This window comes from Lagenorhynchus albirostris, chromosome 1 (assembly GCF_949774975.1).
Source record: "Lagenorhynchus albirostris chromosome 1, mLagAlb1.1, whole genome shotgun sequence".
Classification (NCBI taxonomy): domain Eukaryota; kingdom Metazoa; phylum Chordata; class Mammalia; order Artiodactyla; family Delphinidae; genus Lagenorhynchus; species Lagenorhynchus albirostris.
The window spans coordinates 92,871,581-92,898,074 of record NC_083095.1 but is presented as its reverse complement, the minus strand read 5'-3'; the positions used below and the strand labels follow the sequence as shown (position 1 = coordinate 92,898,074).

At 39.1% G+C, this 26,494-nt stretch overlaps 1 protein-coding gene across 1 annotated transcript in view; it reads left to right on the top strand.

Annotated features, from left to right (window-relative positions):
* ATP8B4 (ATPase phospholipid transporting 8B4 (putative)) overlaps positions 1–26,494 on the top strand; it is a 198,039-nt gene that overhangs the window by 109,854 nt on the left and 61,691 nt on the right. Inside the window, exons 14-18 of the mRNA XM_060164306.1 lie at positions 3,900–4,088; positions 19,602–19,717; positions 23,050–23,214; positions 24,195–24,306; positions 26,054–26,159. Of these exons, the coding sequence (XP_060020289.1) occupies positions 3,900–4,088; positions 19,602–19,717; positions 23,050–23,214; positions 24,195–24,306; positions 26,054–26,159 (688 nt within the window). The remainder of the gene's footprint in view (positions 1–3,899; positions 4,089–19,601; positions 19,718–23,049; positions 23,215–24,194; positions 24,307–26,053; positions 26,160–26,494) is intronic.

Sequence of the window (26,494 nt, the reverse complement as noted above, 5' to 3'; positions counted from 1 at the left end):
CTCATTCCTCTGATTTTAATTGCTGTGAGGATTCACATAATTATATTTATAACTTAAGCTGGTATTTATAATACTAATGTATCTGAGGATAGCACAATGCCTTCAAGTAAATTTCTTTTATCTCTGACTTTGAGTTTATTTCGTTTTTAAAGCTCTGTTTTATTTTAATAGTGATTTGTTTTTATTTCAACATCATGATATTTTCTTAGATCTCTTTGAGGATATTAATTATTCTTAATTTGAAATCTTTTGTTTCCTCTATTATGTTTCATTTTACGGAATGTCGTGTTTTGAGTTGTGTGTCTAACTTTCATGTTGTCCTCAAACGTTTGATGGTTTGTGGTTGCCTGTTCCTACTTGTGTTTGAGAATCCCTGTTTGCCTCCTCTTGGTGAACGTAGGTTCTGATTACAGTGGCCTGTCTCCCAAGATTGTGGGGGAAAGGCACAATACATAGATCATCTTCTGGGTATGGGGTTCCCCTCTCCTGGAATTCATATGATACCTCGGCTTAGCTATCTTTCTTTTTCAGATCTAGTGCTAGGAGTCTGTGCCAGAACCCTATTGTGAGACAAAGTTATACTTAAGGTCTGGGCTGGAAGAAAATATCAGAGTCATGGAGTTCCTTTCTCTCATTAATTTATTTCTCTTATCCTTGTGGAATTCTAAAGCTACTTCTGGCTGTTTTCAGCTTTGGTCTCCAGCCCCAGCATTCAAATTTTAGAAGTTTCCTTAGGTGGATTGTGTACTTTGTGTAGAAGAACATTTTCAAGGTTTCATCCTGGGGCAAATGTCACTGCAGCCCGCTGTTCGGAGTAAGCTGGCAGGAGGAGGAGCCCAAATGGTCTGGGAGAGCTGAATGGAATTCTTCAAATAATTTTATTCATGGTGTTTCCAAGACCACTTCTGCTCTTCTCATTTGTTGACTCTGATTTGGAGACTCTTTGGGGGTTGCTCTGACCTCTGTATTAATTTTCTTTTTCAAATGCTTTGAGCTGTGCTTTTCTCCTTTCTTATTTCTTCATTTATCAAATCTACTTTTTTTTTTTTTTTTTTTTTTTTTTTTGCGGTACGCGGTCCTCTCAGTGCTGTGGCCTTTCCCGTTGCGGAGCGCAGGCTCAGCGGCCATGGCTCACGGGCCCAGCCGCTCCGCGGCACGTGGGATCCTCCCGGTTCGGAGCACGAACCCATGTGCCATGCATCGGCAGGCGGACTCTCAACCACTGCGCCACCAGGGAAGCCCTATCAAATCTACTTTTTATCTTTCAGACATTTCTCAGATTTCTAGTTTACTGACAATATTCATTCTTCTTTTTTTTTAAACGTCTTTATTGGAGTATAGTTGCTTTACAGCGGTGTGTTAGTTTCTGCTTTATAACAAAGTGAATCAGCTATACATATACGTATATATATCCCCATATCCCCTCCCTCTTGCGTCTCCCTCCCACCCTCCCTATCCCACCCCTCTAGGTGGTCACAGAGCACTGAACTGATCTCCCTGTGCTATGTGGCTGCTTCCCACTAGCCATCTATTTTACATTTGGTAGTATATATAAGTCCATGCCACTCTCTCACTTTGTCCCAGCTTACCCTTCCCCCTCCCCGTGTCCTCAAGTCCATTCTCTACGTCTGTGTCTTTATTCCTGTCCTGCCCCTAGGTTCTTCAGAGCCATTTTTTTTTTTAGATTCCATATATATATGTGTTAGCATATGGTATTTGTTTTTCTCTTTCTGGCTTACTTCACTCTGTATGACAGTCTCTAGGTCCATCCACCTCACTACAAATAACTCAGTTTCGTTCCTTTTTATGGCTGAGTAATATTCCATTGTATATATGTGCTACATCTTCTTTATCCATTCCTCTGTCGATGGACACTTAGATTGCTTCCATGTCCTGGCTGTTGTAAATAGAGCTGCAATGAACATTGTGGTACATGACTCTTAAAGGGGGCACTGATTTTCAGTTTACCTTTATACTGAGAGAGTATCCTTTCTGGGGGCTCAGTTTTAAGAGATCGTCTCCCATTAGACTTCTTTCCCTGGCCTGTGTCTTTTCTAACCAAAGGCTTGAGAGACTGGAAACCAATGAGCAAGTCCTCTTGGTTTAGAAAATGCTCTTCATTTATTCCATTTTTTTTTTTTTTTAGTCTTTGACCTGAACAATGACTGCTTTCTAGCCAGTCCTGGGTGCATTCAAAAATATTTAAATATTTTGTCTTTACGGAATATGTAGCTCTTTGCAACAGGGGAGGTTGATCCTGGCACCTACTCTACAGTGTTGCCAGAAATGGGAGTTATCATATCATTTCATGGGTAGATCAAGAAATTGCTTTAACTTTTTCTCTTTTTGGAATTTCGAAAATTAATTTATGCCTATTGTAGCAAGTGAAACCGTACAATACAAAGATTTATAAAGGCAGAGCTAATAATTTCTTCCTGATTTTAATTCCACCTCTACAGGGGTAACCAATGTTAACATTTGGTGTGCATACTTTCACACTTTCAATTTGCTCATATATGTATGAATATATGTAGATGTGTGGGTGGTTTGTTTTTTCAAAAAAGGAATCATAATATATAGATTAATATGCAACTAGTTTTCTGAACAATTTATCTTGGACATTACTATAAATCAGTAAATATGGATCTAGCTCTGCCTACTTTTTCTAATTTATTTTTACATACAAAGGTAGTACAATTTTATATAGAAAGGCTTACTTTATTCATGCTGGTTTTAAAGTGTATTTTTATGTTTTTTTCCCCCCATTTCATTCTTTTCCTCTCTTCTCCCCTCTCACCCTCACTCCAACACATACACAATACCAGATACCAATCATTAACATCCTGGTTTGATTCCTTACATTTCAAGGGATTTCTTGTATGCATTCTCATAAAATGGTCATTAGTAGCAGACTGAAGAGGAATTTGGAATGTCTGCTCTGTCACTCTGGCTGTGTGATCTTGCAAAAATCACATAATATTTTCAGTCATAGTTTTTACCAGTATAAAATGGAAATACAGGCATACCTCATTTTATTACCTTCACATATACTGTGTTCTCCACAAATTGAAGGTTTGTGGCAACCCTGCATCGAGCAAGTCTGTTGGCACCATTTTTCCAACAGCATTTGCTCACTTTGTGTCACTATGTCACATTTTGGTAATTCTTACAATATTTTAAACTTTTTCATTATTATTATATTTGTCATGGTGATCATGGTGATCAGTGATCTTTGATGTTACTATTGCAAAAAGATTATGACTCACTGAAGGCTCAGATGATGCTTAACATTTTCTCACAATAAAGCATTTTTTAATTAAGTATGTACATTCTTATATATAATGCTATTGCACATATAATAGACTACTGTATAATGTTAATGTAACTTTTATATGCACTGAGGAACCAACAAAATTCGTGTGGCTCGCTTTATTGTGATATTTGCTTTATTGCAGTGGTCTGGAACCAAATCTGCAATATCTCCGAGGTATGCCTGTAATAATTTTAATAATCCCTACCTCATTGCCATGAGGATTATGTGCATTAATATATAAAGTGTTTTAGTTTGTGAAGCTTTCATGGCACATTTCTAGTCACTGAAAATACAAAGGTGTGGTCTCTGCCCTAAGAAACTTTCAGCATAGTAGGGAGGCAGGCTCGGGAATGAGCCTTTTCCTGTAAGATGACAAGGGTTCCAGTGGTGGTATACATTGTGTCCTGTGGATCCACAGTACAGGCACCTGGTCACCTGGTTGGTGAGTGACACTTGGGTTGGGTGTTATAGAATGAGTTAGAATTGGCATTGGTGTTCTACGAATGTTATTATTCTCAGTATTAATACCTTTGTTTCTTTGCCTTTATTTGTTGTTATTTAATCCACCTGTTTCTTTTCCTTTTAGGAGAGCTGATTTACCAAGTTCAATCACCGGATGAAGGGGCTCTAGTGACTGCTGCAAAAAATTTGGGGTTCATTTTTAAGTCTCGGACCCCAGAGACAATAACAATAGAAGAATTGGGAACACTAGTTACTTATCAATTGCTTGCCTTTTTGGATTTCAACAATTTCAGAAAAAGGATGTCTGTCATAGGTACGGTTGGTGGCTGAGAGTATATTTTATCTCTTGATAGTACTATGGTTATATGGAAACTTCTCAGGGATGATTTTACTCTTGGTTATGTGCTGAGAGTTGTGATATTTATTAACTTTTGAACTCCTGTTATCCTCAACTTAGCCCCAACTCAGTAGTGGTGAGTATAACTAACATGTAACAAATGCTTATTGTGTGTCCAGTACTGGTCTAAATGCTATACATGAATGAACTGATTTAATCATCACAACAGCCCTACAAAGTAGGTACTATTATTGTTATGCCCATTTTAAAGATAACAGAACTGAAACAGAGAGGTTGAGTGACTTTCCCAAGGTCACATAGCTTGAGATAGAATAGCTAGGATTTAAACCTAGGAGGTCTGACTATGAAGGAAGGTCATTCACTACACAGCACTGGCTCAGGATGAGTTCCTGAATTACTTGGCACATGCCAGTGATTGTTGATATTGTTGTTTTATGAAAATCATCATCAGTCTTCTCATTATTATCCGTTTACTCTGTTCACTTGCATTGCTGGAGATGATCACCCATTATTGAATTTAGCACCACAATGAATCCATGCTTTCCTAAGTCAGTGCTAACCCTCAGTGCTGCATCAATGTCCCTCTCATTCTTATTTTGCTTTTTCCATCCTTATAACAGGTGTTCTAAATCTTTGCCCTTTCCTCAAGTCCTCAACCTTGCCATGAATCTTCTTTACTCTTGGAGCTAAATTCATCTGCTATTTCTCTAAAAAAAGAGGCCCTCAGAGACGCACACTATCACCTTACCCTTTTCCCCATCTTCCTCCTTCATCCCCAAGCTATAACTTTACTCAGTCTTTTTCCTGATTCAGAGAAAAATTCCTCTTGCTCTTTTTCAATGCTAAAGATTCTACCTGTTCCCATCCCTTTTCCTTCCCTGCTTGCTTCTTATTCTTCGTCACTGGCTCCTTCCTTCAGCCTGCAACTCTGTCATCATCCTGTTTCCTTAAAGATATTGTTCATGTTCTGACCTCCACTGATTTTGGCACCCCATTTTTCTTCTTTCCATCACAACTTAATTTTTCAAGGTCAGTTTTTGATCCTTACCTTGATTTCTCTTTTCAGCCTATTAAGGTCAGTCCTCTGCTTCCACTGTTCAAAAAGAAATGCCTCCTCAGAAGTTTGCAGTCACCTCATAACTGCCCAAAGCAATAGCCCTCCCTCTCTCTTTCTTTCTTTCTCTCTCTTTCTTTTTCTTTCTTTCTTTCCTTTTTCTTTCTCTCTCCCTTTTCTTTTCTTTCTTTTCTTCCTTCCTTCCTTTCTTTCTTTTGTTCTTTCTTCTTTATTTCTTTGTCTTTCTGTCTCTGCCTCCCTCTCTCTTTCTTTCTCTCCCTCCCTCTCTCCCTTCCTTTTGCTTTCTTTCTTTCTTTCTTTCTTTCTCTCTCATCTCTCTTTCTTCCTTCCTTCTTCTTTCTTTCTTTCTTTCTCTCTCTCGTCTCTCTTTCTTTCTTCCTTCCTTCCTTTTTCTTTCTTTCTTTCTTCTCTCTCTCTCTCCCCCTTCCTTCCTTTTTTTCTATCTATCTAACATCTATCTTCTACTATCATCACTCTATCTTTTTTTTTTTTTTTTTTTTGCGGTACGCGGGCCTCTCACTGCTGTGGCCTCTCTTGTTGCGGAGCACAGGCTCCGGACACGCAGGCTCAGTGGCCACGGCTTATGGGTGCAGCCGCTCCGCAGCGTGTGGGATCTTCCCGGACTGGGGCATGAACCTGTGTCCCCTGCATTGGCAGGCGGACTCTCAACCACTGCGCCACCAGGGAAGCCTTGCGCCACCAGGGAAGCCCTATCTTTTTAAACTTGGTGATATTCGGGACTGTTGACCTACTTCTCTTGACACTCCTCTTTTGGCCTCTGGGAGCTCGCTGGCTCCTGGTTCTCCTCTTCTCCTGTGTTTTTGTTCTCAAGCTCCTTTTCAAGCTGACTGTTCTTTGTTCTACTCTTCAGTGTTGGTGTCCTTTTCTCTTCTCACTTCCTGTGCTCTCCTTGGATAATCTTGACCACTCACATGGTGGTAGCTATTGCCTATATTCTGTGTCCTTCCCATATTGTTCTTCAGTTTCAATCTCTCTCTGAGGTCCCCACACACTCTTTCAGCCTTCTCCTGGATTCTGCCACTGGGTTGTACTACAGTTACCTCAAATTTTGTATGTCTAATATAGAACTTTCTTTCTCACAACTATTGCTCTTTATGTAGTTCTTATTAAAATTGTTAACTACCTTTTGCCATATGCCCGTGTGAGTGCACTGAACACTTTACAATGAATTATTTTATTAAATTCTTGCGATAGTGTATTACCCCCAATCAGGAGATGAGGCAATTAAGGCTCAAAGATTGGAAGTATCCTGCCCGAGATTGTCACACAACTTGTTACAAGTCCAGTAAGATGCAGAGGAAATATCTGAACCCAGGTTTTAAATATTTGAACATCTTTCTCCAACATCTAGCCTCTTAATCCCTATTGTAGCTCACTTGCTTTTGATACTTCCTTCTCCTTTGTGCCCCTAGGCTAGTGATTCTGAAACTTCACCTCCCATCAGAACCACCAGGAGGGCTTGTTAAAATGAAAATTGCTGGGCCTAGGCCCTAGAGTTTCTGATTCAGTAGGCCTGGGGTGAGGCCTAAAAGTTTGCATGTCTAACAGGCTCCCAGGTATTGCTGATGCAGATGCTGCTGGGCAGAGAACCAGTCTGGGGGCCATTGCCCTGGACTAGGAGATCCTCAAATACTACTCATTATTTTCCCCTGAGATACTCTGCTACTCTCTTCATTCAGGCTTCAGCATCCCTTGCCTTGTCTATAGGATCCTCAGTAGTCATCCTGTTTCTAAGTCTCTCCTCCTCAAGGCAACAGAGTAATCTTTCTAAAAATAGCCTCAAAAACCCGTTTTTATCATAAAAGCCTACTGTCCTTTTCACTTAATTCCCAGTGCCACTGCTTTAGTTAAGCCTCTCATCACTGCTTTCTTACATTATTGCAATATCTTTAAACCTGTTTCCCCTTAAAAGAATCCTCTATGCTGACACCAGGATATTCTTTTTAAAACATTGGCCTGATTTTGCCATCACCAGATTAAAAAATATGGCTGGTTTCCTAGAACTTAAAGGATGTCCTTAGCATGACATTCAAGATTGTTTGCAATCTGACCTCAAGCTGCTTTTCTTCCACTTCCTGAAACTACGTGCTCCAGCCTCACTAGACCTCACCATTCCTGGCATGCATTGTGCACTTTCACACCGTTTGCATGTACGCCTAGACCTCTCCTTTTCTCCTCTCCTCTTCTTGGAAAACTCATACTCATGTAACTTATGAATATCCTGATCATCATATTAAATCAATTTTTACTCTGAAAAACAGTGTGTATATGTAATAGCAGGGCTTTTGGTCTCTAACTACTAGAAACTAGCTCTGGGAGATTGCTCTCAGCAGGAACCAAACATCATCTGAGGATGTTTATTTTTAGTTTTTTTTGACAACAGGCTGTAGGCAGTCACTATCAGCGTTACTGATGAGCACACATGCTGCTCTGGGTGTTGGCTTAATGTTGTATCAGCAGGAACTATCTTCTATTTACAGCTTCAGGGGAAGTGTTATTGATGTTGGGTTGGCCCAGAACTGGTTTCTCTTTGCTCTGAGGGTGTTGACGAAACCTAAGATTGCTACACAGGGAAACTTTCAGCTTTTCCCCAGTGTTGGTCACCATTACAGGGTATGGGGAAATCACGGCCTAACCACAAATATCGGATGTTTGCCTTAATGGATCCCATATGAAGAAAGGTAATGTTCCACCACAGAATGCATGGAGGCTTCGGGCTTTATTTCATTTCTGTTTGTTTTTTAATCAGGAGGAATTTGAAAGACAGACTTCACGAGGATAGACAAGTCTCTGTTTGATAACAAGGTGAAAAACAATGTTAGCCTCATGATTGTCATGGGGCTTGGTTGGGCAACATCCCAACCTGGAGGCTCAGACATTTGTTGCTGCTGCAGCTCTTTCTCCTCCTCCCCCTCTTAGGTCTTCTCCTCCTTCTTCGAGGTTTCCTTTTTTTGACAGTCATTCATTGAATCATGAATGTGTAGTTTAAGTACCAGTGGTACTTTCATTCTGGGGCAATAACCCTGATTTAATCCAGAGGTATCTAAATAAAAATAGATTTCTATAAAGAATTTTGTCAGAAGGTATATAATATACTCTATTGATAAGCATGTAAATCTCAGTATGTAGTTTTGGAAGGATTATTACTACTAATTATGTAAATAAAAATACAGAGATAAAATTCAAAGATAGTTATTAATAGGGGCAAGTGGCAGATAATTATTAAAGAATAGATTACAATAGCTCCTTGTAAAGCCCTTACAAGATCTTTAGATAAAGGTTTCTTAACTCTAAACCTTTTAAGGATTATCAAAGTACAAATCACACTGACATGTGACAGGCATTTCTCTATGTGGATGTATGAACAGCCACCCAACTAAGATATAACAAAGTGGAATTATTCATCACCCTTCAGAGTGTTGCTATTATATATACCCATACAGCATAAACCTGGAACCATTTCTGACTTTTTTCTTTCCTTTGTATCACAAAGGCATATCTGCTGCTTTCAACGAATTTTGCATAATTATAATTCAACTCAATCAAGCAAATATTTATTAAGTACCTACTGTGTTCCAGGAACTTGAAGCTAAAGGAGAATGTGAAATTGAAAAATGTATTTTGTGGTTGCATCCAGGAGAAAATGGTGAAGCAGGATAGGAAATAGGCTAAAAAGGGGCCTGATGATCCCTGTTTATGACATGTTTAAGAGTCCAAACTTGATCTTAGGGCAGAAGAAAGCTATTGCGGGATTCTAAGCAGTAGTGTGAAGATGACTCTGGCTGTATTGCAGAAGAGTTTGGAGGGAACGAGTAAAACCATTAAGGTTAATGTGATAATCTAGGCAAGAGAGAAGGTGTCAGAGAGAAGTTCTTGGCTTCGATTGGATGTATGGGGGGTGAAGGGGGAGGAGCTTTGAGTGATGGCCAGATACCTGATTTGGGAGACTAAGTGAATGCTGAAGCTGATTATTATTTTTTTTAAGACTTTTTTTTTTTAACATCTTTATTGGAGTATAATTGCTTTACAATGGTATGTTAGTTTCAGCTTCACAACAAAGTGAATCAGTTATATATATACATATATTCCCGTATCTCTTCCCGCTTGCGTCTCCCTCCCTCCCACCCTGCCTATCCCACCCCTCCAGGCGGTCACAAAGCACCGAGCTGATCTCTCTGTGCTATGCGGCTGCTTCCCACTAGCTAACTACCTTACTTTTGGTAGTGTATATATGTCCATGCCTCTTTATCGCTTTGTCACCGTTTACCCTTCCCCCTCCCCATAGCCTCAAGTCCATTCTCTAGTAAGTCTGTGTCTTTATTCCTGTTTCACCCCTAGGTTTTTCATGACATTTTTTTTTAAATTCCATATATATGTGTTAGCATACGGTATTTGTCTCTCTCTTTCTGACTTACTTCACTCTGTATGACAGACTCTAGGTCTATCCACCTCATTACAAATAGCTCAATTTCGTCTCTTTTTATGGCTGAGTAATATTCCATTGTATATATGTGCCACATCTTCTTTATCCATTCATCCGATGATGGACACTTAGGTTGTTTCCATCTCTGGGCTATTGTAAATAGAGCTGCAATGAACATTTTGGTACATAACTCTTTTTGAATTATGGTTTTCTCAGGGTATATGCCCAGTAGTGGGATTGCTGGGTCATATGGTAGTTCTATTTGTAGCTTTTTAAGGAACCTCCATACTGTTCTCCACAGTGGCTGTATCAATTTACATTCCCACCAACAGTGTAAGAGGGTACCCTTTTCTCCACACCCTCTCCAGCATTTATTGTTTCTAGATTTTTTGATGATGGCCATTCTGACTGGTGTGAGATGATATCTCATTGTAGTTTTGATTTGCATTTCTCTCATGATTAGTGATGTTGAGCATTCTTTCATGTGTTTGTTGGCACTCTGTATATCTTCTTTGGAGAAATGTCTATTTAGGTCTTCTGCCCATTTTTGGATTGGGTTGTTTGTTTTCTTGTTATTAAGCTGCATGAGCTGCTTATAAATTTTGGAGATCAATCCTTTGTCAGTTGCTTCATTTGCAAATATTTTCTCCCATTCTGAGGGTTGTCTATTGGTCTTCTTTATGGTTTCCTTTGCTGCGCAAAAGCTTTTAAGTTTCATTAGGTCCCATTTGTTTACTCTTGTTTTTATTTCCATTTCTCTAGGAGGTGGGTCAAAAAGGACCTTGCTGTGATTTATGTCATAGAGTGTTCTGCCTATGTTTTCCTCTAAGAGTTTGATAGTTTCTGGCCTTACATTTAGGTCTTTAATCCATTTTGAGCTTATTTTTGTGTATGGTGTTAGGGAGTGATCTAATTTCATACCCTTACATGTAGCTGTCCAGTTTTCCCAGCACCACTTATTGAATAGGCTGTCCTTTCTCCACTGTACATTTCTGCCTCCTTTGTCAAAGATAAGGTGACCATATGTGCGTGGGTTTATCTCTGGGCTTTCTATCCTGTTCCATTGATCTATCTTTCTGTTTTTGTGCCAGTACCATACCGTCTTGATAACTGTAGCTTTGTAGTATAGTCTGAAGTCTGGGAGCCTGATTCCTCCAGTTCCTTCTTTCGTTCTCAAAATTGCTTTGGCTATTCGGGGTCTTTTGTGTTTCCATACAAATTGCAAAATTTTTTGTTCTAGTTCTGTGAAAAATGCCAGTGGTAGTCTGATAGGGATTGCATTGAATCTATAGATTGCTTTCGGTAGTAGAGTCATTTTCACAATGTTGATTCTTCCAATCCAAGAACATGGTATATCTCTCCATCTATTTGTATCATCTTTAATTTCTTTCATCAGTGTCTTATAATTTTCTGCATACAGATCTTTTGTCTCCTTAGGTAGGTTTATTCCTAGATATTTTATTCTTTTTGTTGCAATGGTAAATGGGAGTGTTTTCTTGATTTCACTTTCAGATTTTTCATCATTAGTATATAGGAATGCCAGAGATTTCTGTGCATTAATTTTGTATCCTGCCACTTTACCAAATTCATTGATTAGCTCTAGTAGTTTTCTGGTAGCATCTTTAGGGTTCTCTATGTATAGGATCATGTCATCTGCAAACAGTGACAGCTTTACTTCTTCTTTTCCGATTTGGATTCCTTTTATTTCCTTTTCTTCTCTGATTGCTGTGGCTAAAACTTCCAAAACTATGTTGAATAAGAGTGGTGAGAGTGGGCAACCTTGTCTTGTTCCTGATCTTAGTGGAAATGCTTTCAGTTTTTCACCATTGAGGATGATGTTTGCTGTGGGCTTGTCATATATGGCCTTTATTATGTTGAGGAAAGTTCCCTCTATGCCTACTTTCTGGAGGGTTTTTATCATAAATGGGTGTTGAATTTTGTCAAAAGCTTTCTCTGCATCTATTGAGATGATCATATGGTTTTTCTCCTTCAGTTTGTTAATATGGTTTATCACATTGATAGATTTGCGTATATTGAAGAATCCTTGCATTCCTGGAATAAACCCCACTTGATCATGGTGTGTGATCCTTTTAATGTGCTGTTGGATTCTGTTTGCTAGTATTTTGTTGAGGATTTTTGCATCTATGTTCATCAGTGATATTGGCCTGTAGTTTCCTTTTTTTGTGACATCCTTGTCTGGTTTTGGTATCAAGGTGATGGTGGCCTCGTAGAAGGAGTTTGGGAGTGTTCCTCCCTCTGCTATATTTTGGAAGAGTTTGAGAAGGATAGGTGTTAGCTCTTCTCTAAATGTTTGATAGAATTCGCCTGTGAAGCCATCTGGTCCTGGGCTTTTCTTTGTTGGAAGATTTTTAATCACAGTTTCACTTTCAGTGCTTGTGATTGGTCTGTTCATATTTTCTATTTCTTCCTGATTCAGTCTTGGCAGGTTGTGCATTTCCAAGAATTTGTCCATTTCTTCCAGATTGTCCATTTTATTGGCATAGAGTTGCTTGTAGTAATCTCTCATGATCTCTTTTATTTCTGCAGTGTCAGTTGTTACCTCTCCTTTTTCATTTCTAATTCTATTGATTTGAGTCTTCTCCCTTTTTTTCTTGATGAGTCTGGCTAGTGGTTTATCTATTTTGTTTATCTTCTCAAAGAACCAGCTTTTAGTTTTATTGATCTTTGCTATTGTTTCCTTCATTTCTTTTTCATTTATTTCTGATCTGATATTTATGATTTCTTTCCTTCTGCTAGCTTTGGGGTTTTTTTGTTCTTCTTTCTCTAATTGCTTGAGGTGCAAGGTTAGGTTGTTTATTCGAGATGTTTCCTGCTTCTTAAGGTGGGCTTGTATTGCTATAAACTTCCCCCTTAGAACTGCTTTTGCTGCATCCCACAGGTTTTGGGTCGTTGTGTCTCCATTGTCGTTTGTTTCTAGGTATTTTTTGATTTCCTCTTTGATTTCTTCAGTGGTCACTTCATTATTAAGTAGTGTATTGTTTAGCCTCCATGTGTTTGTATTTTTTACAGATCTTTTCCTGTAATTGATATCTAGTCTCATGGCGTTGTGGTCAGAAAAGATACTTGATACAATTTCAATTTTCTTAAATTTACCAAGGCTTGATTTGTGACCCAAGATATGATCTATCCTGGAGAATGTTCCATGAGCACTTGAGAAAAATGTGTATTCTGTTGTTTTTGGATGGAATGTCCTATAAATATCAATTAACTCCATCTCATTTAATGTATCATTTAAAGCTTGTGTTTCCTTATTTATTTTCATTTTGGATGATCTGTCCATTGGTGAAAGTGGGGTGTTAAAGTCCCGTACTATGAATGTGTTACTGTCGATTTCCCCTTTTATGGTTGTCAGTATTTGCCTTATGTATTGAGGTGCACCTAAGTTGGGTGCATAAATATTTACAATTGTTATATCTTCCTCTTGGATCGCTCCCTTGATCATTATGTAGTGTCCTTCTTTGTCTCTTCTAATAGTCTTTGTTTTAAAGTCTATTTTGTCTGATATGAGAATTGCTACTCCAGCTTTCTTTTGGTTTCCATTTGCATGAAATACCTTTTTCCATCCCCTTACTTTCAGTCTGTATGTGTCTCTAGGTCTGAAGTGGGTCTCTTGTAGACAGCAAATATATGGGTCTTGTTTTTGTATCCATTCAGCCAATCTGTGTCTTTTGGTGGGAGCATTTAGTCCATTTACATTTAAGGTAATTATCGATATGTGTGTTCCTATTCCCATTTTCTTAATTGTTTTGGGTTCATTATTGTAGGTCCTTTCCTTCTTTTGTGTTTCTTGCCTAGAGAAGTTCCTTTAGCAGTTGTTGTAGAGCTGGTTTGGTGGTGCTGAACTCTCTCAGCTTTTGCTTGTCTGTAAAGGTTTTAATTTCTCCATCAAATCTGAATGAGATCCTTGCTGGGTAAAGTAATCTTGGTTGCAGGCTTTTCTCCTTCAACACTTTCAATATGTCCTGCCACTCCCTTCTGGCTTGCAGAGTTTCTGCTGAAAGATCAGCTCTTAACCTTATGGGGATTCCCTTGTGTGTTATTTGTTGTTTTTCCCTTGCTGCTTTTAATATGTTTTCTTTGTATTTAATTTTTGACAGTTTGATTAATATGTGTCTTGGCGTATTTCTCCTTGGATTTATCCTGTATGGGACTCTCTGTGCTTCCTGGACTTGATTAACTATTTCTTTTCCCATATTAGGGAAGTTTTCAACTATAATCTCTTCAAATATTTTCTCAGTCCCTTTCTTTTTCTCTTCTTCTTCTGGAACCCCTATAATTCGAATGTTGGTGCGTTTAATGTTGTCCCAGAGGTCTCTGAGACTGTCCTCAGTTCTTTTCATTCTTTTTTCTTTTTTCTGCTCTGCAGTAGTTATTTCCACTATTTTATCTTCCAGGTCACTTATCCGTTCTTCTGCCTCAGTTATTCTGCTATTGATCCCATCTAGAGTACTTTTAATTTCATTTATTGTGTTGTTCATCATTGCTTGTTTCATCTTTAGTTCTTCTAGGTCCTTGTTAACTGATTCTTGCAATTTGTCCATTCTATTGTCCATTCTATCTCCAAGATTTCGGATCAACCTTACTATCATTATTCTGAATTCTTTTTCAGGTAGACTGCCTATTTCCTCTTCATTTGTTAGGTCTGGTGGGTTTTTATCTTGCTCCTTCATCTGCTGTGTGTTTTTCTGTCTTTTCATTTTGCTTATCTTACTGTGTTTGGGGTCTCCTTTTTTGCAGGCTGAAGGTTCGTAGTTCCTGTTGTTTTTTGTGTCTGTCCCCAGTGGCTAAGGTTGGTTCAGTGGGTTGTGTAGGCTTCCTGGTGGAGGGTACTAGTGCCTGTGTTCTGGTGGATGAGGCTGGATCTTGTCTTTCTGGTGGGCAGGTCCACGTCTGGTGGTGTGTTTTGGGGTGTCTGTAGACTTACTATGATTTTGGGCAGCCTCTCTGCTAATGGGTGGGGTTGTGTTCCTGTCTTGCTAGTTGTTTGGCATAGGATGTCCAGCACTGTAGCTTGCTGGTCGTTGAGTGAAGCTGGGTGCTGGTGTTGAGATGGAGATCTCTCGGAGATTTTTGCTGTTTGATATTACGTGCAGCTGGGAGGCCTCTTGTGGACCAGTGTCCTGAAGTTGGCTCTCCCACCTCAGAGGCACAGCACTGACTCCTGGCTGCAGCACCAAGAGCCTTTCATCCACAGGGCTCCTTAATTTGGGATGATTCGTTGTCTATTCAGGTATTCCACAGATGCAGGGTATATCAAGTTGATTGTGGAGCTTTAATCCGCTGCTTCTGAGGCTGCTGGGAGAGATTTCCCTTTCTCTTCTTTGTTCTGACAGTTCCCAGGGGCTCAGCTTTGGATTTGGCCCCGCCTGTGCGTGTAGGTCGCCGGAGGGCGTCTGTTCTTTGCTCAGACAGGACGGGGTTAAAGGAGCCGCTGATTCGGAGGCTCTGGCTCACCCAGGCCGGGGGGTAGGGAGGGTCACGGAGTGCGGGGCGGGCCTGCAGCGGCAGAGGCCGGCGTGACGCTGCAGCCTGAGGCGCGCCGAGCGCTCTCCCGGGGGAGCCGTCCCTGGATCCCGGGACCCTGGCAGTGGCGGGCTGCACAGGCTCCCCGGAAGGGCGTGTGGCTAGTGACCTGTGCTCGCACACAGGCCTCCTGGCGGCAGCAGCAGCGGCCTCAGCGTCCCATGTCAAGACTTTTTTTTTTTTAATGTGGACTATTTTTAAAGTCTTTATTGAAATTGTTTCAATGTTACTTCTGTTTTATGTTTTAGTTTTTTTTATGGCCATGAGGCATGTGGGATCTTAGCTCCCTGACCAGGGATCAAACTCGCACCCCCTGTATTGGAAGGTGGAGTCTTAACCACTGGACCACTAGGGAAGTCCTGAAGCTGGTTATTAGGACTGGAGACATAGGAGGAGTAACGAGTCATTGGTGATAGATAACGTGTCCAGTTTGAGTTTGATGTGCTTGGGCACATCTAAGAGGAGATGTCCAGTTGGTAGTTGGATGTACAGGCAGGGAGCACTGGAAATGGATTTAGGCAGGAGATACACATTTGAGAGCAATCATCCTGTCGATGAAAACTGAATCCATAAAAAGAATGTGACTGCCCAATGAGAGTGTGATGGATGGGAGGAAAAGTCAGTCCTGGGTAAATCTCTGAAGAACACCAGTATTTAAAAGACAGGCAATGGAAGCAGATTCTATAACTAAAAATGTATGATCTTTGTCCAGGCTCTGCCCACATGTTATCTTGAACATTTAAAACTGCTATGTTATTTTTAATTTATTTTTAAAAGCTAACTTCTGAAATGACTGAGATTTTATGAGCCTAGAGATTTCCTAGCAGAAGTGACTATAAGCCTTGAATGAAAAGGGATATAAAACTTGCTGAGCTGCCAAAGGAAATGTTTAGTGAGTAAAATTAAACAGGATTCCATGAAATTGGGTTTACATAAACTCAAAATTTAAAGGGGCTAATGCTGGGTTAAGAGAAGGCAGCAGATATGGAAAATCTTTATTAAATCAGAAAATTGTAGATCTAGAAAGACCTTAGAAGTTAGGTGGTTTAAACATCTCCTTTTCACAAGTAGAAACTGAGACAAAGAGATGGTGAGGGATTTGCACAAATCAAGATTGGTCTGTGATTTCCCTAGACCCGTGGTTCTCAATGAGTGGTCTGGGGAACCCTAGGAAAACTTGATAGTTTTTCAGAGGCTGCCCAAGGACAAAAATATTTTCATAACAATACTAATATTATTTGTCTTTCAATTTTTTTTCTCATGAATATATTGTGGAGGTTTACAAAAGCCACATGACATGTGATAATACAACAGATTGAATGCAAAAGCAGATATGAGAATCCAACTGTCTTCTATTAAGCTAGACATTAAAGAGATCTGTAAGGGACTTACCTGGTGGTCCAGTGGTTAAGACTCCACACTTCTAAAGCAGGGGGTGTGGGTTCAATCCCTGGTCTGGGAACTAAGATCCCACATGCCATGTGGCATGGCCAAAAAAAATAAAATAAAGATATCTGTAACCATATGAAACAATGCCCCTCCCCAAACTAAGTGTTTTTGTTTTGGAAAATATAGTTATTTTTCATAGAATTGTTATTTATGTAAATATATAATAGGTTTATTGTTATTATAATAATTACTCTTTTGGCAATATAATTAATGTCTTAAGACTATTGATACAATAAAATTTATCAGTTTGAATTTCTAATGAGGTAAATATTGATAGATAGAACCTATATGGAGTCCTCATGAAGTTTTAAGAGTGTAAAGGGGTCTGAGACCGAAAAGTTTGAGAACCAATATCCTACCTTGGACTATAAGAAATAAACAGTCATAGAGAAGTCATACTGGCAAATGTGGGATATATACACTTTGCCTTTATAGCTCTGGTAATGGGAGGGAGAAAATATGGGGGAAATTATTAAATTGGATTGTTGTATAAGAAGAGAAAGAGACAGACTTTTCTAGGATTAAATGTTCTGGAAATTATAAAAGTTGACCACGGGTCTTAGAAGAGAAGACAAGCCCTAGACAAATCCCAATAAAAAACATTTTCCAGGGTGTATTACATCTATTCAAGCTAGGAGGAAATTGGATTAGATTAAGTGTTGACTAAGGGTCATTAAAGATTAGAGGAAGTGAGAAAATCATAATTCAAAGAGTCATGTACCACAATATTCATTGCAACTCTATTTGCAATAGCCAGGACATGGAAGCAACCTAAGTGTCCATCAACAGATGAATGGATAAAGAAGATGTGGCACATATATACAATGGAATATTACTCAGCCATAAAAAAACCCAAAATTGAGTTATTTGTAATGAGGTAGATGGACTTAGAGTCTGTTATATAGAGTGAAGTAAGTGAGAAAGAGAAAAACAAATACCATATGCTAACACATATATATGGAATCTAAAAATAAAAAAATGGTTCTGAAGAACCTAGGGGCAGGACAGGAATAAAGACACAGACGTAGAGAATGAACTATGGACTTGAGGACACTGGGAGTGGGAAGGGTAAGCTGGGAAGAAGTGAGAGAGTGGCATGGACATATATACACTACCAAATGTAAAATAGATAGCTAGTGGGAAGCAGCCACATAGCACAGGGAGATCAGTCGGTGCTTTGTGACCACCTAGAGGGGTGGGATAGGGAGCGTGGGAGGGAGACGCGAGAGGGAGGGGATATGGGGATATATGTATATGTATAGCTGATTCACTTTGTTATAAAGCAGAAACTAACACACCATTGTAAAGCAATTATACTCTAGTAAAGATGTTAAAAAAACAAAAGATTAGAGGAAGCAACCTAAGTGTCCCTCAACAAATGAATGGATAAAGAAGATGTGGTATATATCTTGTGGTATATACAATGGAATACTGCTCAGCCATAAAAAAGAATTAAATTTTGCCATTTGCAACCACATGGATGCACTTAGAAGGTATTATGCTAAGTGAAATAAGTCAGACAGAGAAAAACAAATACTATATGATATCACTCATATGTGGAATCTTAAAAATACAACAAACTAGTGAATATAACAAAAAAGAAGCAGACTCACAGATATAGAGAATAAACTAGTGGTTACCAGTGGGGAGAGGAAAGGGGGGAGGGGAAATTTAAGGGTGGGGATTAAGAGACACAAACTATTATGTATAAAATAAGCTACAAGCATATATTGTACAGCACAGGGAATATAGCCAATATTGTATAATAACTATAAATGGAGTATATCCTTTAAAAATTGTGAATCACTGTTTTGTACACCTGTAACACATAATGTTGTATGTCAACTATACTTCAATTAAAGAAAAGATTAGAGGGAAAAGTAATTTATTGTACTATGGTATTTATATTCTTTTAAATCAAGCTCTAAACTTTGTATCCTCTTAAACTAATACTAGTCAATATTTATGTTCATGTGTTTTGAGGCATTCTATTTTTAGAGAAAAGGTATAATTGAGTGGAAAGCATGTAATAATCTTTGACTCAATGAAGCTTGTGAGGGTCAGTGTTCAGACCATGAAGTTGTGACACAGACAGTTGTCCTAGATTGTATCAGCCCTTCAGAAATAGTAGGGGAGAAATACATTACTATGTCATTCATTCATTCAATAAATAATTAGGTGTCTGGTGTCTGCCAAGCTGTAAGACCAAGCCTGCAAAGGTAGGCTTAAGGAAAGATTAGCTTAAAGAAAGATTTGTCTGACAGCAATATGTGCAACAGCCAGGGGTGGGCACAAGGATTGGAGATGAGGGATTGGAGCCTAGTCAAGGCTGTCATTCCCAAACCTGGGGGGCAGGTTAAAAACACAGCCCTACTAATACAGACTTCCTGTGGGAAGAAGATAGAAACTTTAATTTTGAAAGCTCCCTGTGAAGTGTGCTTGTAGCCAGGATTGTGACCCAAGAATGAAAGGGCTTTTCCAAGGAGTAAAGGGGGTGAAGAAATATGTCAGCAAGGACTGCGAACTAATGCATAAACCATGGCTTTGAATGGCTAGGGTTCCATATGGAGATCATTTGGCATGACACTGATAGCTGATTCCTACAGTCAGTCTTGAATTTCACATTAGGAGACAGGCAAAAAAAAGCTCTCAGTTCTGCTCAATAAAAAAGGCTTAATTTAAATGTATCAGCCCTTCAGAAATAGTAGTCAAGGAAAATAACAAGGCTGTACACATCAGAATGAAAACACTTTTTCCTGTAGATAGAATATTTCTAAGTTAATAAAACAGGAGTACAGCCAAGTGACTTGGGTAATGACCTTTTAACCAAAGGCACTGAATACTTTACTAGTGGCTAAAACATGCCCATTTCCAACTTGCCTGGCTGGAGCCCAGGGACAGTCAAGTTTTGATGGATTTCACCGAATATAATCTACTTTCCCAACTTTTCTTTCAGTTCGAAACCCAGAAGGACAGATAAAGCTTTATTCCAAAGGAGCAGACACTATTCTGTTTGAAAGACTTCATCCATCCAACGAAGACCTCCTGACCTTGACGTCAGACCATCTCAGTGTAAGTGCCTCTGTCATAAGGTTAGCACGGTGGCCCTTTGGCTGCTTCCTATGGTTAGGTCTTATTTTTAAAATATCAGTTAAATGATCTGACTTCTGAAATAGAAAGCATGTGAAGAACGGTTCCACAGGAAACTGTGCCAGTGAATGTTTAGAAGTTGGCACGTGGACTTACCCCCTACCCTGCTGAGAGTCTGGTCGGTCTCACCGCAGGTGGATTAACACACAGCAGCTGAGAAGTAGCCACTGAGTGTGGGCTCCTGAACTCCGGCCAGAAGACTCAAGACCCCAAGGGTAACCTGCTCTAACTTCCCTACAGCTGGGGACTGTTTCACCTGGGTGACTGGACTGGTTTAGGGAAGAGGAACAGGAGGGTTGCTTTCCCTTGGGTTCTGATGTGTCTGGTACTAATGGAATCTCTTATGGTTACCTCCAGGGAATAGTTCAGGGTCGTGTTTATATGGTGAGGGGGAAATAATCTTTGTAGCCAACTTTCTCCTCTAAGGGTTCTTTTATTCGGGTCATAAGTCATGATGAGTCACTAGTGTTCCCTAGGTTGAAGTTACCAAATGCATATATCCTAAGACTATGCATAGTTTCTTTCCAAAAGCTTTGTAAAGGGAGCAGGGATGGTCTTTGGCACACCTTTTTTTTTTTTTGCAAAAGAGTAAGGGTCTGTGAATTAATATGAACATTATTTGATTTAAATCTGAGATTCAAGGCTCTCTCTATCTGTTTGAGGTTCTGTTTAACCCAATATGAAATGTAAGGGCAATTGCTCAAAACTCTTATTTCCTCCTTGGTTTCTCTCCTTTAAAAAACTATTGAGGAGTGGGATGGGGAGGGTGGGAGGGAGATGCAAGAGGGAGGGGATGTGGGGATATATGCATACGTATAGCTGATTCACTTTGTTATACAGCAGAAACTAACACAACTTTGTAAAGCAATTATACTCCAATAAAGATGTTAAAAAAAGATTAAAAATTTTTTTAAACTTCCAAAAAAAGAAAGAAAACAACTATTGAGGATTCATTTTCTTTGCCAAGCCGTATATTTAATATAAAACATTCCCTGAATCTTTAAACAAACAAACAAACAAATAAAAAAACTCTGGCTGACTTTAAGTTTAAAGAATGATGGTCTGGTAATATTGGTTACAAACATAGCTATTGTTTTTGTCTTTCCAATAGAGCATTCTTGATTTTCTTTTAATCTTTTCCAGAAGGCTAGCATGGTCTTTTAATTTTTTTTTTTTTATGGAAACAACATTGGAATCATAAGTATTTGATTTTGCCATTGCTCAAACACCAAGGCCCTGGATTTTCATGCTAAAGTATGGGAAGCCAAATTTGATCTTTTTATATTTCTATGCAAAAGATTTATTTTCCAGGTAGTATCAATTTGACTTGCTTTCGCTTCATTCACTTTATTCATTTTGACTTCTAAATTCTGCGGTTTTAAATTTATATTTAATTATTGATTTTTGAATTGTTTAATGATAGGAAACGACCTTGTTCAAGTGTTCATTTAGAATTCAACTTGTGTTTCGTGCACTAATTAAATAACTTAAATCATCTGGCCCCTTTTGTAGTGTCATCTTAGAGTTGATTCACTGCTGTGCAGAACAAAGAGAAAGGCACTGTAATGCCCAGTGGAGTTGCAAGGGAGATGCAAGAGGGAGGAGATATGGGGATATATGTATACATATAGCTGATTCGCTTTGTTATACAGCAGAAACTAACACACCATTGTAAAGCAATTATACTCCAATAAAGATGTTAAAAAAAAAAAGTTAAAGTCAAAGAAGTGTTTGTGCAAATTAAGAGGACAAAAGATCCTTATAAAAGGCAGTAACTAGATTTTCAGATCAGTAGGGGACCCAGTGGTGGTCTTGGAGGAGGGCTTGTACAATGTGATTGCAATATCCAAAGTGCTACCAACTGCCTACGAGATAAATTTGGATAATTTTTCTCATGGTCTCTCTGGGCTAAACCACATCACCGCAGTATGCACTGACTTTTCTTTCCATTTACCTAATTAGGGTGTGTCATGGTTTAATATATGCTTGATTGCAAACCTGTGTCTGTCTCATAAGCCAGAACACAACAGAGAAGACATGCTCTGTGGCAGTGCCCAAAGGAGCAGAAATGGTTATGAAAACGCTTACAGTGTGGAAGCCCATAAAATGACCACCAGGGGCCTAGGCAAAGTGGGAGGTTTTTAGCATTTCCCCAAGCATTCAACATATGTTTCTAGCTATTGCAGCTGTGTGAAACACTTAGCAACTACCAGCCTCCTATTTTTATTTATTTATTTTCATGTTAGAAGCATAAAGCACGAGAGGTATAATTTAAGATTGTTGGCTTCCTGAGCCACTAAATGAAGAATATGATCCTCTGATAAATTTGACCTATTATTAAATACTAACTCCATAGAAAATAGTTCCTAGAAAAATAATGATTTTTTAAAAAACTAACTGGACTTGACTGTCTCTTTAAACTTTCAAACAGTTTTATTATTAAAATTAGGCTTTAATATAGCAAAAAAAGATTTACAGAAGTTCCAGGATGAAAAGTAAAAGTCAGCCTCCATTTCTAGTACTACTTCCCAGAAGCGAACATTTATATTAAACTTTTCTGCCTTTCTCTCTCACTTTTCCCCTAGAGTTATTATTATAACTTTAATTTATATCCTTAAATTTCTATCACCTGACATCTATTTATTCATCTATTATTGAATAAATGTATTTTATTATGGAAAATTTCAAACATAAACTCAAGTAGGACAGAGTTAATTTTAGATGTGGCTGCATTATTAGGAAGAAGGTGACAAGATTTTGGTGAGATGTCATGCTGCAGCCCCTTGAGAGAGCCTCCTACCTTTGATTTGAGAGCTATGGCTCCTCTGAGGGTTCTTTCTTCTCCCCTAAAAGCCAAGGGCCATAGGCCTTGAAACAGGCTGGGTCCCTCACATTGCCAGCAGTGCTTCCTTCAGGCAGGGGATAGGTTAGAAACGAATATGTTGCTTCAAATTGTTATCTCAAGTCATGGGCACCATTGATCACCTCTCAACTAGGACCCTTCAGAGGGCATTTCAGCAGTCTTAAGGGGGAATGCTAGGTCCCTTGAATGTTTCAACCAAAAAAGACACAAAATAAAAATATCATCTCCCCTTTCCAAGGGGATTAGAAAGTTGGGGGTCAGGATGAGTAAGTAGTGCTCTTGAGATAAAATAAATTTGAGTGCAAAACTTCTTACCTATTATTGTCATTGTTGTTTTATTGCTGTGATTATTGCTTTGGGATGGTTCCTAAGTCTCCGTCTGCCCTGGCAGGAGTTTGCAGGAGAAGGCCTTCGAACCTTGGCCATCGCATACAGAGATCTGGATGACAAGTACTTCAAAGAGTGGCACAAGATGCTTGAAGATGCAAACGCTGCCGTAGATGAGAGGGATGAACGGATAGCAGGGCTGTATGAAGAAATCGAAAGGGATTTGATGGTATGAGTTTAGAAGCATGATGGTGTGTGTTTACAGAAGGGATAATATGTGTTTAGAGATCTAGCATGGGAATAATCCATTGGCTAAATCATCTTGCACACAGCAGATGTTACTCTTTCAAACAATGAATCATGCTTTATATGTTGACTTTGAGCTTGCCACATGTGGCCAGAGGATTATTTCTATTAACAGTAGCTTGTGCAATTGGAAGTCCCCCAAGAGTAGAAGGTAGTAGACTCCCTATTCTTTGTCAGCCTCTGGTATGTCATGTTTTGTTTGATGTTATGTGTGTTTTTTTTTTTTCCTCCATGCTTTATAACCCACCTTTTTAGAGCAGGGAAACTTGCCATGAAGAGTGGGGCTGTGGCTGTAAACCATCCTAGACCCATGAGATTCTGATGATATCTGTACTGTCCAGAGTGTGATATATTCTAGAAACCACTCTTCCCTGAGGCCCTAGTGGCCAGAATGCTTAGCTATTGTGAGGCATTAGGGAGCACACCTTGCTCATCTTTGGATGAAATGTTGCACAAGAACCTTCACTTTTTAGTTTATGGCATCTGATGGTTTGTTAATTTAAGAGAATGGCTCTAGTTTTTTTGTGATCCTGACTCTGAGATGAGGGCTCTCCTTTGTACCCTTCCATGTTAATATAACTGGGGGATTCTTAAGTCCTTAGAAGTCCATATTATCATATTATCCTAATATGTTATCTGAGCATATCAGATCCCTCATGTAAATTCTAACTCCCAGGATCTCTGCCCTAATTGGAATGCCCATCAGTTGCCTTGATTAGGGAACCTCCTTCTAGGGTCCTTCCCAGCCCACCTCTGTACATAATAGGATGCTTGTTATATCAGTGCATCATACGCTCCATCTTCAATTCATGTCCCTTGACCTCTAAACTCTGTGATTGAAAGCTGTGGATGTTATGGGTATTTTTTGCATGCATTAACGTGAGGTATTCTTTTTTAATGAAGCTACTAGGTGCAACTGCTGTAGAAGATAAGTTACAAGAGGGTGTTATTGAAACGGTTACAAGCTTATCACTAGCCAATATTAAGATCTGGGTCCTAACAGGAGACAAACAAGGTAATTTGAAAATAGATGATGATGTTTTGACAAGGGGGCAATAATTTCTGTGGTAAAATTTTAATTAACCAGAAAGCTTAATTAAGGAGACATTTGCCCGGTCCTCCGCATAGGAAAGAGTTGAAATACAAAATACAAAAAGCAAAGCTCATATATTGCAAGAATTTACTATCAAACTAACAAAATATCTTCTATAGTATACCCTGCGGCCAGTTGAGTTTCAGCTCAATTGCCTCTTAAAAATAATAGTTATACCCGTAGGCAACAATGGTATTAAAAATGTTGAACTATTGGTTTGTATGTGCACTGCTCCTGGTTAGGAGAGGGAGTGGCACAGCTCTGAAGCAGGACATTGGAGACCTCAGCATTACTTCTTTAGTTTCTTCATGGTAGGAAGGTTTGGGAATCTTAGAGGAGGGGTAGGCTTTGGAGAGTCTCAAGGAAGCAGCTGTTTATCAGCTGGTATGGAAATATTTTGGTATTTTAACAACTACCACAGCTGTACCAGTGCAACCTGGCTGATTCCAGGACTGCCCATGCAGTTGTACAAGGAGAGCTGACCCACTTTCAGGCATGACAATATGCCAAGTCATCAGAGAAAGAGTCATTATGTTCAGAATACTGTGTTTCCTAAGAAAGAAAAGGGGATCAATACATTTTGGATCTATTGCTAGCAGTGGTTAAAACAAAAATGATTTTCTGCTGGGCCATCAGTGGACCAGAAATATTCAGTTAAGTGGCACACATGTTTTTAAGATTCTATCTAACTTTTTTAGAACATTGGAGTATTTGCAGATATGATAAGTCAGTTCTCTATATGTTTACTCAAATCACTGATTACAAAAGATAAACCATAGAGAGTCGAGCTCTGTGTTGTGTTATTAGACTTCCTAGAGTTTGATGTTGATCAGTAGGTACAGCTGTTCAATTAGTTATGAATATCCACAAGTTTACTGTTTAGCTTTCATTTCTGTGGTTTCTACAAAGGACATTGTGAGGTTTTATCAATTGTCTTCCTTGACTTAGGACAAACCTAATGATTCTGTAGAATTCGCTGAAGTCTAACGACTCAGTAAAATTAGAATCAGATGATTATACTGCAGATGAAAGGGGGTACTTAACTATCCTAGGCTCCATTTCTACAAAATTAGAGGAAGGTCTAGTCAATATCATGTAATACTCTAGTTATCTAGTAGCAGCAGTCCTGCTTTTTTTTGAGGTGATAGCCAAATTCCAAATTTCTATTCGCTTAATGGAAATATGGCAATGTTGCATGTGGAAGAACTAAAAAATTTTGTAAGATCATTTTTGCTGTTCAACTGAACTTTTTGTGAGATTATTTTTCAATTTGTCTATTATATCAGATTGAATAATAGCTAAGTTTAGTATTTCAGCTCTCTAAAGGCAGTATTTGAGACTTCTGGTAAAATTTTTTAAATGTATACATTTTACTAATCACAAGATCTTGGGATATTTTCATGAGTACTCATTTTGGGAATCAAAAAGTTTTTTAAAAAACTAGATGAGAATGCTGAGGGTTCACAGATGTTGCTATTTCTCCATGGATTTAACAAATCTTTGAATTTCTCCCTGGGCTTCTTGTATTTCGTCACCGATCATGCTCTCTTTGAAGTTAAGGAGGCCTGTAGGCTATAAGGAAATAGAGCAAGGGCCTCAAAACTTTTATGAAAAGGTACTTATGTTATTAAGTAATGTTCTAACTGAAGTCGACTTTATTATGTATCAGAAACTGCCATCAATATTGGCTATGCCTGCAACATGCTGACTGATGACATGCATGACGTGTTCATCATAGCAGGGAACACAGCTGTGGAGGTCAGAGAAGAACTCAGGTAAGTGCTAGAGGAAGGAGGAAAGGAACAGAGGGAGGGGGAGGGGAAAGGAAAATCTGATAGTTGAGAAAGAGGAAAATCCCCTTTGAAGAAGAACATTTTAAAAGTCTGCCTAATTATTTCCCCAGAACTTCAAAAAGTGCTGCCTTATAACAATTTTTGCTTGCTGGCGCTGGTAGGAGCTTCTCTAAACTCAGCCCACTCTGGGTCTGGCCAAATGGCTTAGAGGCCAACTGCTTTGCCGCTTTTGCTACAGTCTTGAGGGGCTAACACAGCCACCTCAGCACAGCAGTGGGGCACGATGGGCTTCCTTCACGTGCCTCCATCGTTTAACT